Source organism: Doryrhamphus excisus, chromosome 4, assembly GCF_030265055.1.
Source record: "Doryrhamphus excisus isolate RoL2022-K1 chromosome 4, RoL_Dexc_1.0, whole genome shotgun sequence".
In the NCBI taxonomy this organism is placed as follows: Eukaryota; Metazoa; Chordata; class Actinopteri; order Syngnathiformes; family Syngnathidae; genus Doryrhamphus; species Doryrhamphus excisus.
Window position 1 is genome coordinate 18,651,526 of NC_080469.1, and position 14,377 is coordinate 18,665,902.

The 14,377-nt window shown below is 43.1% G+C and overlaps 2 protein-coding genes across 3 annotated transcripts; one reads left to right on the forward strand and one right to left on the reverse strand.

The window, feature by feature from the left end:
• Window positions 1–2,560: 2,560 nt before the first annotated feature.
• Window positions 2,561–7,079, reverse strand: LOC131127597 (gastrula zinc finger protein XlCGF57.1-like). The gene is made up of 2 exons (XM_058069652.1): window positions 6,600–7,079; window positions 2,561–4,087 (listed from the first exon to the last, which is right to left on the reverse strand). The coding sequence occupies exons 1-2, from the start codon at window positions 6,820–6,822 to the stop codon at window positions 2,835–2,837; spliced, it is 1,476 nt and encodes a 491-aa protein (XP_057925635.1). The 5' UTR covers window positions 6,823–7,079; the 3' UTR covers window positions 2,561–2,834.
• Window positions 7,080–7,492: 413 nt separating this feature from the next.
• LOC131127600 (zinc finger protein 691-like) lies at window positions 7,493–11,779 on the forward strand. Of its 2 annotated transcripts, XM_058069656.1 has the most exons (3): window positions 7,493–7,730; window positions 8,326–8,436; window positions 9,182–11,779. In XM_058069656.1, exons 1-3 carry the CDS (start codon window positions 7,553–7,555, stop codon window positions 10,309–10,311), a joined length of 1,419 nt encoding a protein of 472 aa, XP_057925639.1. In that variant the 5' UTR covers window positions 7,493–7,552; the 3' UTR covers window positions 10,312–11,779. The 2 variants fall into 2 exon arrangements, with proteins under 2 accessions (XP_057925639.1, XP_057925640.1); XM_058069657.1 differs by lacking the exon at window positions 8,326–8,436.
• Window positions 11,780–14,377: the final 2,598 nt, after the last annotated feature.

The following is a 14,377-nucleotide window of genomic DNA, read 5'->3' on the forward strand; positions in this document are numbered from 1 at the left end:
GAAGAGTCCCCTCCTCTCGGTGAAGTTCCTGAAGACGATAGTAGACGATGTAGCGAGTACAGCCGAGGTGGTTTCGAGTATTGGCGAAAGATGGTGGGGGCTTCAACAGGCGTAGGGTGCAGACAAGTCAGGACATGTTTTTTTTTTTTTAGCAAAATGGTCTCCTTTTCCTTTGCCTCCGCCGCAAACCTCAATCCGGACTGTCTCTTTCAAGAGGGGTCCAAAAATGGGTTAAGTGAGTGAATCAGTGCACTGTTTTTTGTTTTTTTTTTCACGTGTAAGGGTAACAAAAAAATGAACAAAAATGGCAATCAATGCTGTAAACTCTGTTGATCAGATCACTCCTTTGTCTAAGGACTTGAACAAAGTGAAGAATGATGGAAAGAAAACATTTTTCTATTCATGCTGATGGCACTTTTTTCGGATGAGATAATTGAAGAATTTGTCTTTTGAATGAAAAAGAAGCATTTTGAAGTCGCGGACTATGTTGAATGACTGCTTCGGGCCCAACTGGTCATCGGACCCCAGGGATGTTCATCTAAGTTTGTCTCAAAAGTCATATATGCTGATAACAGTTTGACCTTGGAACTGATTATTCATGTATAATCGGTCAAAAATACATGTTTTTTATGGGTCCCATTTTTTACTGAAATTCCTGTAAGTGATGCCGCACACTACGGTAAGTGCACCGTAGTACACCGTAGGAATGACACCAGTAACAATGTACAAGGATGAGGGAATTCAAGAAACAATACAAGCAGTTGCGAAATACAAGGATGAAGATTCTTGAACCAGTCATGTTATGTGCATTTGTTATTAAATATCACTAGTTGGTTATTATGGTTACCATTATGTCATTATACGGTTACATCAACTTATACTTCTGTATGTGTAAAAAAAAATTATACCAAGAAGGCATGAAGTGACCAAAAGTAACAGTTACGAACTGTAAAAGTAGTAGAGCTTTGCTTTTTCCAACTGCTTTTGGACGTGTGGAACTGTGAACTGATTATGTGATGTATTCCATTGTATGTTAAACGCATGTTGAAATAAAAATAACCATTACCATTACATCGGGCCAGTCTCTCCAGATAACACATGATGGTAACGGGACTACTGAGAAAAAATAACATTCAGACATTAAACCTTTTCCACCAACTGCCTGTCATCAGTGTAACCCAACAGCCGAAGAAACAGTTGACCAATGTTAAAATGATGCTGGGTCATTCGTGGGAAGCAAATAGTGTTCACACCTGAGGAAACAGTTGACCATCGTTAAAATGTTGTCGGTCGTTCATAGGAAACAAATAGTGTTCATGCCTGAAGAAACAGTTGACCATTGTTAAAATGCTGTGACTAGGGGATGTGTGATGACAAGTGGGGGGCGTGGATCTGAGGTTAGACTCTAAGGATTTCCAAAAGCTATTCTATCAGAGTTTATACCCACACGCTGGATGGAAAGACGGAGAGGCCAGATCTACAAGGTAAGGCGCAAATTATTGAATTCATTAATGTGTTTTTTTTTTATTTTAAATTGATTCGTTTAATTTAAACACATAGAGAAAACCGACCTGATGGGTCGACAAAGAAGGGTGGGTGAGGGCAGAGGGGAGGCGCTAGGGCGGACGAGGAGCCTCATATTATTTAATGTGTGTGCGCATTGGTTATGTTGTCATATCCGGCGCATGTTGATGTCGTCATATCCGGCGCATGATGGTGACATCACGCCAGTGACAAGTGGGGGGGTCATCATGTCACGTGGAGGTCATAAATCATGTCACGTGAGGGTCATAAACCACTTTTTGACTAGAAGGTAATCATTATCTCTCTCACATCCACATTGGCTGCATGTGTGGACAACCCCCCCCCACCATAGATGCAACACCTGCACCATACAAAACCTGTACATATCATCATATTTCTACATAAACTATAACAGTAGTGATTTGGTGAAATGAGCAGTATTTTTAAACTTGTTACATAGCAGACATAAATGTTACTTGTGAGTACTCAGCCCTTTCATTTTCTTATGTATTACAGTGTTTGCTGTCTTATACTATAGTATTAGTTAGGTCCTTTATATTACAATATTTGCTGGGGGAATAAACTCTTTGAGGCATCAATCAACTACATTCATCTAGTGGTCACAACAAGATAGTGTATTTTTTAATTTTTCATAAAAATATAATATGAAAAAAGAAAGTTGTTGTTGGATAAATATGGTGGCAGCACCGTGGAGGAGTGATTAGCATGTTAGCCTGGGTTCGATTGTCTGTGTGGAGTTTGCATGGTCTCCCCGTGCACTCTGCTTCCCCCCCATTGCAAAAACATGTTAGCTTCAATCAAATTGTCCATAGGTATGAATGTGGGTGGGAATGGGTGTTTGTTTATATGTGCCCTGTGATTGGCTGGCCACCAGTCCAGGGTGGACCCCACCTCTCGCCCAAGACAGCTGGGATAGGCTCCAGCATGCACCCAGCCACGTGACGTGGCACTGCTGCCATTTGGCAGCGATATTTACGGTAAGGTGAATCCGATGAGAGCCGAGAAGGAGAAGAAAGAAGAACATCAAAGAGGTCACAATAGAAGCGGTCTTTATAACAAAGGCTGGCGGCACATGTGGAATTGTCTCCATGATCTGTTGTTAGCTTGCCCTGTCTGCATGAACCACAGGGACATGTTGATGAAGCTGGAAATTACAGTCTGAGCACGTGTATGTGTAGTCCAACACAAGGGAGGTGAGGAACAGTCCACAATCCATGTTGCTTAATGGCGCAGCAAGTGAATCATCACTTTCTCCATAACATCACACTTCAGCATTGAACAGAAATACTTTATTGCCCTTGGTGTGTCTGCATGTGTGCTGTCAAAGTGGTCTTACAAGAATAACTTTGACTGCAGACTGAGCATCTAAAAGGTTTTTCTCCTGTGTGTGTTCTCATGTGTGACAGCATGTGAGACTTTTCAGAGAATCTTTTACTACAAACCGAGCAACTAAAAGGTTTTTCTCCCGTGTGTGTCCTGGTGTGTCGAATCAAATCACTCTTCTGTGAAAACATTTTACCACACACTGAGCATCTAAAAGGTTTTTCTCCTGTGTGTCTTCTTACGTGACGAATCAAATCACTCTTATGCGAAAACCTTTTAGAACAAAGTGAGCACTCAAAGGCTTTCTCTCCCGTATGTGTTGTCATGTGTGATACCATAGTTGACTTATGAGAGAATCTTCTACCACAAACTGGACAACTGAAAGGTTTTTCTCCTGTGTGTGTTTTCATGTGTGATAGTCTGTGTGACTTTTCAGAGAAGCATTTACCACAAGCTGAACAACTAAACGGTTTCTCTCCTGTGTGTGTTCTTGTGTGTCTTGTCAACGTGTACTTCTGAGCAAACTTATCACCACAAACTAAACAACTGTAAGGTTTCTCTCCTGTGTGTGTTCGCATGTGTTGAGTCAGCTCACTCTTATAAGAACAGCTTACATCACAAACCGAGCATCGAAAGGGTTTTTCTCCTGTGTGCGCCCACATGTGTCGAGTCAAGTCACTCTTAAAATGAAAGCCTTTGGCACAAAACAAGCAAGTAAAACGCTTTTCACCCGTCTTCTTTTTTGAGTGTTTGTCGTCAGTGGCAGTCCTCAAATCACCTTCACAGTCCGCATCGCTGCTCAGAGCTTCTTGGGTGTCCCTGTTGGTGTACTCGCTATCTGATAGCGGAGCTAAGAGCTTGTCTGCTGGGGATCCTCCACAGTGGTCTCCATCAGCTTCTGTGATCATGTACTGTGGTGAGCCGCTGCTGCTTGGAGGCTCCACCCCTCCGTTCTCCTCACTCGGACTGTGATGAAGCTGTGAGGACTCAGGTGGTTTGTCTTCATGGGATTCGGTCTTCACAGAGACACCGGTCAGTGGTACCCTGGTGAGATCAGCTTCCTGCTGCCCTGGAAGACGCTCTCCCTCCTGAACGCTCCAGTGTTCGTTTTCTTCCTCTTTAACGTGGGGGGGGCGGGAATCCTCGTGCTTCCAAGCGGAGCTCCCCCCCTGCGGCTGAGGGGCAGGCTCCTCTTGACCACCACTCAACTGCTGGAAGTCTGCAGGACACAAAGACACCTTAGCGTTTTCTTCTTTTCAGTGATCAAACGTTGTTCTTATGTTGAAGAAAACAAGGGTTGGGTGATATTTGTGATAAAGGTACAGCGCTATAGATTCTTCCAATGAAAGAAAAAGACGTATACTGTTATAAACGATAACGGGAACAAGCTGACTTGGTGACTGTGAATGATATACAAGATGAATGAAATGCTGTCATGGTGACGAGAAGGAACGTTGGTGTGGGGAAGTATTTACTCGGCGGACCGCTCAATCATTCTAAACACCGAACAACCCCCGCCCTCTCCAAACGGTGAAATGCTGATAAACGCCGGCGAAATTGGCTGAATCTCCTCTTCCAGAGCGTGAATGGAAGCTAGCAGGGTTAGCTGGTGTGGTTGTGTGTGTGACTCGGGCTGGATGAGTATATTTCCACAGTGGCCATCCTTCACAATTCGTTTGTCTGTGTCAAGAAAACAAGAGTGTGATAACAATATCTTCCATATGCAGGTGGAATGGCGTGGGTGACTATATCTTCCTTCATGACAAGCACGGGCATTACAGGTACATGTAGTAGCAATGTGTGCAATGACATCCATTAGTTAGCCAGATTGTTACCAATAAATACATGTGTTTTATTTGACACAAGTCTATTTCATCATATGGCTTAACCTACCTCTTGTGTTAGCTTTCTAGTATCATCTCTTATGTTAACGGGTCGGTTTTGACCCGGGCATTAAATCAGCTATAAAATACACTAAAAACAATAAGTTACCATCAAATTTGCCTCTCATGTCTTGGTTACCTTCTGAGGCTCCTCATCCATGAAAATGTTGGTTTTAATACTTTTGTTGTGGGCATGTAGGCCTTTTTTGTCACTATACCCCTCGATTTCAATTTCCAAAAATTGTAAAATGAAACTCAAAAGAATCATATTAATAAATTGAAGGCTCTTTTGTTACCTGGCTATTACTGAGGGCTATAGAAAATATCTCTTAAATCATTCATTTTAGTGTTAATCACTAAAGAAACATCTATGGTGTTCGGGTCAATTTTGACCTATATATATTTATGTCAAGAAAAGGTAGAAAAAGTTATTGTTTTCAGCAACAGAACTTTAGTATAAACTGAAATCAAAAAGCAGAACAGGTCCAGATCTTGGTTCACTGTACTTCTTGCCATTCTTTCCATGATCCAAATTGTCAATGTCAAATCAGCCAGTCAAATGAGTGAATTCACCTCACATGTCTGGACCTTGTTTTTCTGCTGGTATACTGGAAAACCGGTCAAAATGAGAATCCCCTGAAGCTTACATGATGAGAAGAGGAGCCGGTTGTCATTGTGTTGGCTAATTGTACACTTATGATTTCAGTTGTGGCTCAAAATATTGCTTTATAGTCATATTATTATAACCGGGTCAAAACCAACCCTAACAATACAATGGTCATAATTTCAACCAGACCATTTTAAAATGTAGTAAAAATATTTTTTGTTTTTATTTTGTTGAAATAGAGTTTCCTGACAAAGTCAAAAAGCCTTGATGCAATAAACAAATGTTATGTGATTCTTTTTATGCATTAAAATGTAAAACGGGTCAGTGCCGACCCTAACACAAGAGGAGGGTTAAGCTTTGTAGCTTTTTATACAAGACTCTGCTGAATTGACATTTGATATCCTTTGATATCAGCATATCCTGGCACTTCCCATAAGTATCCTGATATATGCTAAGGTCCCTGAACCCTAATGAAAAAGCCTCTTCTGTCAGTCGACCATCATGACAACACGGCCGACCGCTCACCCTGGAGGTGAAGATGGCAGAGTGGGACTTTCAGATGGAAACAGTCAGCGAAACAATGAGCCAAAGGTGGCGTCCATGGAAAGCAACCTGGTGGCGGTGGGAACAAAGAAAGCAGCACCATGTTGTGGTTGAACCATACATGAGTCACACAACCACAGGCTTTCCCTGGAGTTCTTCAGCTGTGGTGGTGGGCTGCGTGGGGGGCATATTTATTATTTTATTATATTATGACTTATTTACTCATTTGACTTCTTCCAACAAGCAGCAGAACAGAGGGCAGGAGGGAATTATTCCTCATTCTGCTTGGCTGCTGGAACCTGATGGACCAGCTGGACTACATCCAGGACTGGATATGCCCCATCCTTGTAAAGCTGCCGGAGGACCAGGACCAGAGCCCCGCAGGGGTCGGGTCTATGACTACAGAGAGGCACAGGACCAGACTCAGGACCATGCTAGCATTCACTGAGTCATGCCAAGGTGGTATTGGACCCACTCTGATGTGGCTTAGAGTATTACTGTCGACCCTAAATTTGCATGATGGCCATGATGGGGCCGCCAAGGATGGAGGCATCAGAGCAACAGAGTAGACTACACATCAGTCGTGTTCTTTGGCCGCCATCTTGGATCGTCCTGTCGGAATTCCAACACTTAATGCTCCGTATATTAGCCACATAAAGTGAATGATGAAGTAGAAGGTAGTAAACACGCAAACATACCTTCGACGTGGTGCATAATGCAAGTCTTGCTAACAGCTTCCAGACGTTGTCGATGTTGCTCGTTCTCCTCTCTTAATCGAGAAAGTTCCTCCTCGTACGTCGCCATTGTTCTTTCAAACAGCGCCAATATTTCATCAGCCGCCGCCATTAGTCGCTCCTTCGCCAACTCTTTTACCATTTTGCTGTTTTCTTGTAGCGAGTAAACTACTTGGACGTCACGCATTTTGTCTCTTGTCCTCTTCAAGTATTGCTGCTAATTTACGCCTTTTTCTTCTTCGATTGAGGTTTTACGGCAGCCGAGCCGCTTCTGCCATCTTGCGTCGGTCTCGGCGTTATTAGGCGTCTGATTTTAATTTGGAACAATCCCAAGATTATGCATGATTTCACCCCTTTAAACAAACGCAAACAGGATAAATCGCGAACTGGCCCGAAATGTTGTACACTGGCTCACGTGCCTCTAACAGCCAGGTGGGGGCGTTGTTCTGCTTGGGATGAGTTCCGGTGCCCTCTGCCGGTCTCCAAAACTCCTGGAGACCGTGAATGAACGTTTTTGGACAGCTATTTAAAGATGATTTAATGTAAAACTGCAATAACAAATTAATAACAACTGCTTTACTCGTGTAAAGCAAGGTCATTCTAATCTCACCAAGTCTGATTACGAAACAAGTCTGTGAATCCTTCCGTATGATTGGATTGCATTGTTTAAGTTGTCGCACACACATTCTTTGACAAGAAAGACCATTTTATTGTGACCTTGCAGCTCCTTTTCTTCAGCTTGCATGTTGAACAGCCTTCAATACTAAATACCGTCGCAAGATGACGACCGGGTGACGTCACAATGCTCCGGCGCTCTATAACTGGAATCGAAGAAGAAAAAGGCGGAAGTTAGCAACTTTTCAAGGTAGACGCCATTCGCAGGCATCACGAAGTGCGATCGAATACAAACATAAAACATGTTGAAAGAATTGGTGAAAGAGCGACTAATGGCGGCGGCAGATGAAATATTGGCGCTGTTTGAAAGAAAAATTGCGTCCTACGAAGAAGAACTTTCTCGATTAAGAGAGGAGAACGAGCAACATCGACAACGACTGGAAGCTGTTAGCAAGACCGGAGTTTTGTTTCATCGTAAAGGTATTTATGCTGTCCATCTCCCTTTAGCAACTCTCAAATCAAATTTGATACTCGAGTCACTTGAAGGAATGTTTGTTGAAATGACGACCGATTTATTTTAATGGTTTTATTTAACTTTTTAAAAATGATTAAAACACAATCTTCACATATTTGACGTGATTTGGACATTTGTCTTTGCCTATATTGGAAATCTACCCGCTACCTCAATATACTGCAGGGTTTAAAGGGGACCTATGATGCTTTTTTCACTTTTCTGACCTATTATTGTATTCTGGTGTTAAACCATGCCAAAGTTTCAGATAATGACGTTTGTGCATTGGGAAGTGAGCCTTGAAAGAAGTTTGGGATGGCTCAAAACGCACGCTTTCAAAAGGCAAGGCAAAACTGTTCCTTTGTGACGTCACATGGGGCGGACTTACTTATATATAAACTCTCCGCTCTCCCCCAAGCTCTGCTCTGCCGTTTACTTGCCAGCAAAGCCACATTTGTTTCCAATTCCTAAAGACGCCCCTTATCAGCCACAAGTGGTTGGAGTTCCTGATTCCCTACCAGCTAAAGAAATGCATTTTCATCTGTCAACGGCATTTCCCACTAGACTGTTTAGTGAACATGGGCCACTATGCAGCTGGACTAGCCCCCAAACTTGCTGAAGCCCTGCGCCTTTCCAACGTTACTTGGTGGTGTGGAAGAGTCAGAAGAGCCTGCAGTAAGTACCAGTTTATCAGTGTCCTAACTGTCTTTGTTTATTGGAAGTCATGGAGCAAAAGCGCTTGTGTGTGTAGCATTATAGCATAGAGCAAGCGGGGTTACAATGGCCTTTTCCCACCACAATTAGTGGCTCTGCCTGGGTTTTTAACACACTGGTAGTCCCGCAAAAGACATTGCATGTTACCCATGCTGTAGACAAGCTAATGATTAAAAAAAAAAAACTAACCTAACGATTGGGGATCACACACATGGCTATATGTTAAAAGCCCACATTTCAGCAAGATACATCACCCTTTATTATCAACTCTTATACAGTTAGTGAGACAAACCAGAGCTCTTTCTATGCACTTGACAATGTAGAATAAATTAAAACAGACAGTTTTTGCGGGAACCACGAAATCCAAAGAAATACAGCTGAATAGGTGCAGATTGTGGAAGATCTAGAAACCTTTGTGTGCTGGTTATGGTGTGTAGCTGCTCTATAGGAGTCCACTACTCAATACAAAGGGCCCAACATGAGCATCATAGGTCCCCTTTAATTGATTTGTGTAACAGTAAAAACCTGCTTTTGTTTGAGTCGGACCATCTAGAAGCCATTAATGACACTAACCAAGGCACCACTGTAGTTTTTTCCGCCATCATCAGAGAAGTGGAATGTGATATTTGACATGTCTGAGTGAGGACACATATAAGATCAAGAGAAACATCTCAAGCTAAAGTGTGTTTGTGTTTGTGTCCTACAGACGCCCAACAGATTGGTGGTCGAGAAGAACCTCGCTTCACTTTGAAGCAGGAGGATGCCCAGCACCCCCACATTAAAGAGGAAGAGGAGGAAGTGTGGATCACTCAGGAGGGGGACAAGGCTGATCTTATCAAGGTGCCACTGACCAGTGTCTCTGTGAAGACTGAAGACCATGAAGACAAACCACCCGAGTCCTCACAGCTTCATCACAGTCTGAATGAGGAGAACGGAGAGGCGGAGCCTCCAAGCAGCAGCGACTCAGCACAGCACATGACCACAGAAGCTGGTGGAGACCGCCGTGGAGGATCCCCAGCAGACAATCTCTGGGCGCCACTATCAGATAGCGAGCACACAACATCCTGTCCTGCGGATGAAGAAGCTTTGGACAGGGATCCAGACTCTGAAGGAGATATGAGGACTGCCGCTGACGACAAACTCTGTAAAAAGAAGGCGGGAAAAAAACAGGTCACCTGTTCAATTTGTGCTAAAAGCTTTTTTGATACGAGAGATTTTGCTCGACACATGAGATCACACACTGGGGAAACACCATTTACCTGCTCAGTTTGTGATAAAAGTTTTACTCTAAAGTGCAATTTGACTCGACACTTGCGGGAACATGCAGGAGAAAAATCTTTTAGTTGCTCAGTTTGTGGCGATAAATTTGCTCAGAGGTCAACGTTGGTGCGACACATGACGACACACACCAGAGAGAAACCTTTTAGTTGTTCAGTTTGTGACGAACGATTCTCCCGTAAGTCATACCTTGTGTCACACATGACAACACACACTGGAGAAAAACCTTTCAGTTGCTCAGTTTGTGGTAGACAATTCTCCCAAAGCTCAACTATGGTATCACACATGAGGACACACACTGGAGAAAAACCTTTCAGTTGCTCAGTTTGTAGTAAACGATTCTCCCAAAGCTCAACTATGGCATCACATATGAGGACACACAGTGGAGAAAAACCATTTAGTTGCTCTGTTTGTGATAAAAAATTCTCTCGAAATGCTCACATGGTGTACCACATGAGAACACACAGAGGAGAAGGAGGGGGGCCGGGGTCAGCCTCAGATCAGAATGAGTTAGAAGATCATCGGCCAATCAGCCCAAACCTCCAGTGGACTTTCTGACATTCATCCACAGCATAGACAGCTCATGTGATGAATGTTGTATCCTACAGCAGTGTTTTTCAACCTTTTTTGAACCACGGCACATTTTTTACATTGGAAAAATTTTGTGGCACACCACTAACCAAAAATATTACAAAATGACACTGCACAGTATATTTAATTACAATATAATTTCGTAATTTATTTGTACTCAGTCAGTGTGAAACCTGGGCCTGTTTAGATGAACACAAAGCCGATATCCGAGCAGGAATGGGAGAAAGACACACACACGAAGCTCTTCTTCAACAGCTCTCAGTCTCTCTCTGTTTTTAGTTTTTATACTAGCAGTTAGGCTTGAAAAGCTCAGCTCACACAGATATGTTGTGGAAAATGGGAGCAATGTCAGAACAGCTTTGTTGGCCAGAATGGGGAACTCCTTTGCAGCAGTCAACCAAAAACTGTCCAAAGGAAGATCAGAAAATCTTAGTTTTACAGGCAGGTAGTATTAATGTCTCTGCCACAGTGTGCGACTTTTTGGATTTAGCAACGAGTTCGGCAACTAGGTAACTAGCTTTGAGCGCTTTCTCATTTACCTTTTGTGGTTCTTCTCATAAACGTTGCCTGTTTCGCTGTGTTAACACGCTGGCGAACAAAATAGTCCATTGGCTTGTTTTGAAGCGACGGGTGTCTTCGTTTGGAGATGGCGTTTAAGCTTGCTTGGCACCATGGCGCTGTTGGATAGCTTCTCGCCACATACCAGGCACAATGGAATAGGTGTTGTCTCATCCCCGGTGACGGTAAATCCAAACGAAAGATAGCTTTCACTATATTGCCTTGAGCTCACCGTCTTTGCTTTCTTTTTCCCACCACTCATACTAGGACCTTCCTCCGGGTCAGAATCTTGTCCAGGGCCCAGTTCGGAGTTTGCAGTTGTCCTTTTTAAAAACTTCTCCATGACTCACCACGACTTCTCAAGTGCATCACTAATTCTGTTGGAGGAACGAGCCAATCAGCTCCGTGTTGCCACACGGACGAATATTACATTACTCTGCCAGTCTTTACAGCACGGACACTCGACAATGACATACTATTTGTAGAAAATGATTAATAAATATTATTCATTCATTCATTCATTTTCTACCGCTTTATAAAAAAAAAAGTGATACTGGATAATTTCTCACGGCACACCTGACGATCTCTCACGGCACACTAGTGTGCCGCGGCACAGTGGTTGAAAATCACTGTCCTACAGTATTGCTAGCAGAGAATATGAGTTGTAAGTAGAAGTGTGGGGTGAAAGTAACATTGGCCTGGGTTATGTGTACAGTGTGTTTCTTTGACCGGTTCTTATTCTATCATATTGTTTTTATTCCATTGATATTATTATTATTCCTATTTATACAGGACATTCAGAAAGTATTCACAGCACTGTGTTTTTTCCCACATTTGTTTGTGTCACAGCCTTATTCCAAAATGGATTAAATTCATATTTTTCTTGGTCATTGGAAGTGCTTCCATATTACAGAGTTACTGCTTATTCCTTGCCGACTTCTTCCACCGCAGACGTGCTAGCCTGTTAGCTTCTGCTGCGCTTCCTCCATCCTTTTTGCAGACATGTCCTCTTGCTCTGCATGTTGTAAGTTCTGCTGTGATGGAGTCTGCCTGAACTTGAGAAGATCAACTCAACTCCACTAATTTTCAGCCACTAGTGGCTGGCATCGTCCAGAACGACCAGCGTTTTGTTCAGGGTCCTCCTCTCTGCCACTGTTTCCAGAGGTTCCAGCTTCATCCCGACCACTGAGCTGGCTCGCTTGATCAGCTTCTCCAGCCAAGAGAGGTCTGCCCCTCATTGTGCTCCTTCCCCAGCATGCCACAGGAAAGGAGCGCTGGCGACCACAGACTGGTAGAACATCCACTGGAACTTCCTGCAGATGTTGAAAGCAGCAGAACTGGTCTTGGACTGGGTCTTTTCTCCCAAGGTCGATGACCAGCTCCTTAGTAATGGAGGTGTTCAGCTGCAGGTTGTTATCGTGGCACCAGACAACAAAGTCCCTCACCAGGCTCCGGTACTCCTCCTCCTCGTCATCTCGAATAAATCCCATAATGGCTGTGTCGTCTGCAAACTTCTGGATATGACACAAGTTGGAGTTGTAACGGAAGTCCGCGGTGTAGAGAGTGAAGAGGATGGGGGGCAGTCCAGGGCCCTGTGGATCACTGATGCTGCTGACCACAGTATCAGACGTGGTGTCCTTCAGTCTGACGTGCTGTGGTCTATCGTGAGGTAGCTGGAGATCCACGCAACCAGGCAGGGTTCCACTCGCATTCTGATACTGCTGCTTCCCTTGACCAGATATTAGTGGGCTTAAATGTATTTATTAACACACTTCTCATCTGTTGGTACAGTCTGCAGTCTATGAAGACATGAATGATACTTTCTGATACATGGCCTATTGCGTTGTCCTTGATGCAGACCCATAAACCGTGCATCCGTCATCTATTATAAGCAACATGTAGCATTTAGTCAGTCTTTCTCTACTTGCTCCCCCTTCCCTGCCTCCAAGGCATCCCATGATCCTGCATCTATCAACAACTACTATCAACACATTTACGTCTTGTAAATGTGAGATTCCCAAATATTTAAATGACTGGACCACCTCCAACTACTCAAAGTTTTGTGTTAATCCAACATTGTTTCATCTTTTTGGTGAACACTACTACTTTTGTCTCTCCCACTGAAAACCTAAATCCCTACTCACCCCCCCCCCCCATTGCAATAATTGCCTCCTGTATCTTTCCTGCCAATAACTCAACATTTCTCCCCCTCTTCCAAATCGCTCCATCATCTGCAAACAAGGAGACCCCAAATGAGCCATCACCCGACTAAATTGATCATTGATCAGAACTGAAAACAGACTAGGGTGACTATACTGCCTTGAGGTGTACAATTTTCCACCACGAACCAAGAACTATGTTCCCCCCAACTTTCACGGAGTTCTTCCTCTCTGTTAGGAAGTTCCTGAAGCACTGACCCATCCTTCCTCTTATCCCCAGCCTCCAAAGTTTGATCACCCACCCCTCCTTCCACATCATATCCATCATCATATCTCTACATCCAAAAATACAGCTAGAAGACTTTCCCGGTTAACTTGTGCTTCCCTTATCCCATCCTCTAAATATAATGCTGGCTCTATGGTACCTCATTAATCATGTTCTCCATTGTTTTGCCCACATGGGATGTTGCTGCGATAGGTTTGTAGATACCAGTATCACTCAGGTCCTTCCCAGGTTTACAAATGGGCAACATTCCTCCTTCCCATATATGATTGAACTATCTCAGCATTACTTTTCCTTTAGTACTCAAGTTATTTAATACTGGAGAGCCAACCACTGTTTTTCCATGTTTATCAGATGCATAGGTGCATTTGGTCAGTTGACTGTGTGGGTCTTTTTTGTTGTGGAGCTTTGGGCTGTGTTGGAGGAGGGGGGCTCGAGTAGTGGGTTATCCAATTCACACGTGTTTTGTGGTTTGATTTGTTGTGAATATGCAGATTTGGGTGCCATAAACCAAGTTTATTGCTGTTTATTGTTTTGCATGCAGTAGTTGTGTGTTTACCCAGGTTGTGCCAATTCCAGTGTGTTTGGCCTACACCAAACACACATAGACTACACCAGGGGTTCCAAAACTTTACCAACTCGGGGCCCTCTTGAAAATCTAAAAAAAATGTCCTATAAACAGTACATAGACAAAATGCTGCATTCTCAGGACACTTAATAATAATAATAATGATGATAATATTTTTTATATATTTTAATAAATTATAATGATAATTAATATTATTATTAAGATTCAGGCTTACATTAAAGCAGGGGGGATAAAGGGAGCTCAAACTTTTAATCTGTGGTGTACACACAAGACAGAATTAATTCTCATTCTAGACTGGCATGATGACCAGAGAGCTATGTTCCAATCATAAACTGTATAAGGTTCCTGAAATATTGTGACAGGTCAATAACACTCAATAGGTTATTATTTATAGCAAAAATTAATCATATTTTTAATGACCTCTCATGGCCCACCTGCAGTACC

Coding starts and splice junctions, on each gene's coding strand:
- LOC131127597 (XM_058069652.1), bottom strand. CDS start 6,822: ATGCGTGACGTCCAAGTAGTTTACTCGCTACAAGAAAACAGCAAAATG. Junction 4,088..6,599: donor CATTATGCACCACGTCGAAG/GTATGTTTGCGT, acceptor TGTGTCCTGCAG/ACTTCCAGCAGTTGAGTGGT.
- LOC131127600 (XM_058069656.1), top strand. CDS start 7,553: ATGTTGAAAGAATTGGTGAAAGAGCGACTAATGGCGGCGGCAGATGAA. Junction 7,731..8,325: donor AGTTTTGTTTCATCGTAAAG/GTATTTATGCTG, acceptor ATTTCCCACTAG/ACTGTTTAGTGAACATGGGC. Junction 8,437..9,181: donor AAGAGTCAGAAGAGCCTGCA/GTAAGTACCAGT, acceptor TGTGTCCTACAG/ACGCCCAACAGATTGGTGGT.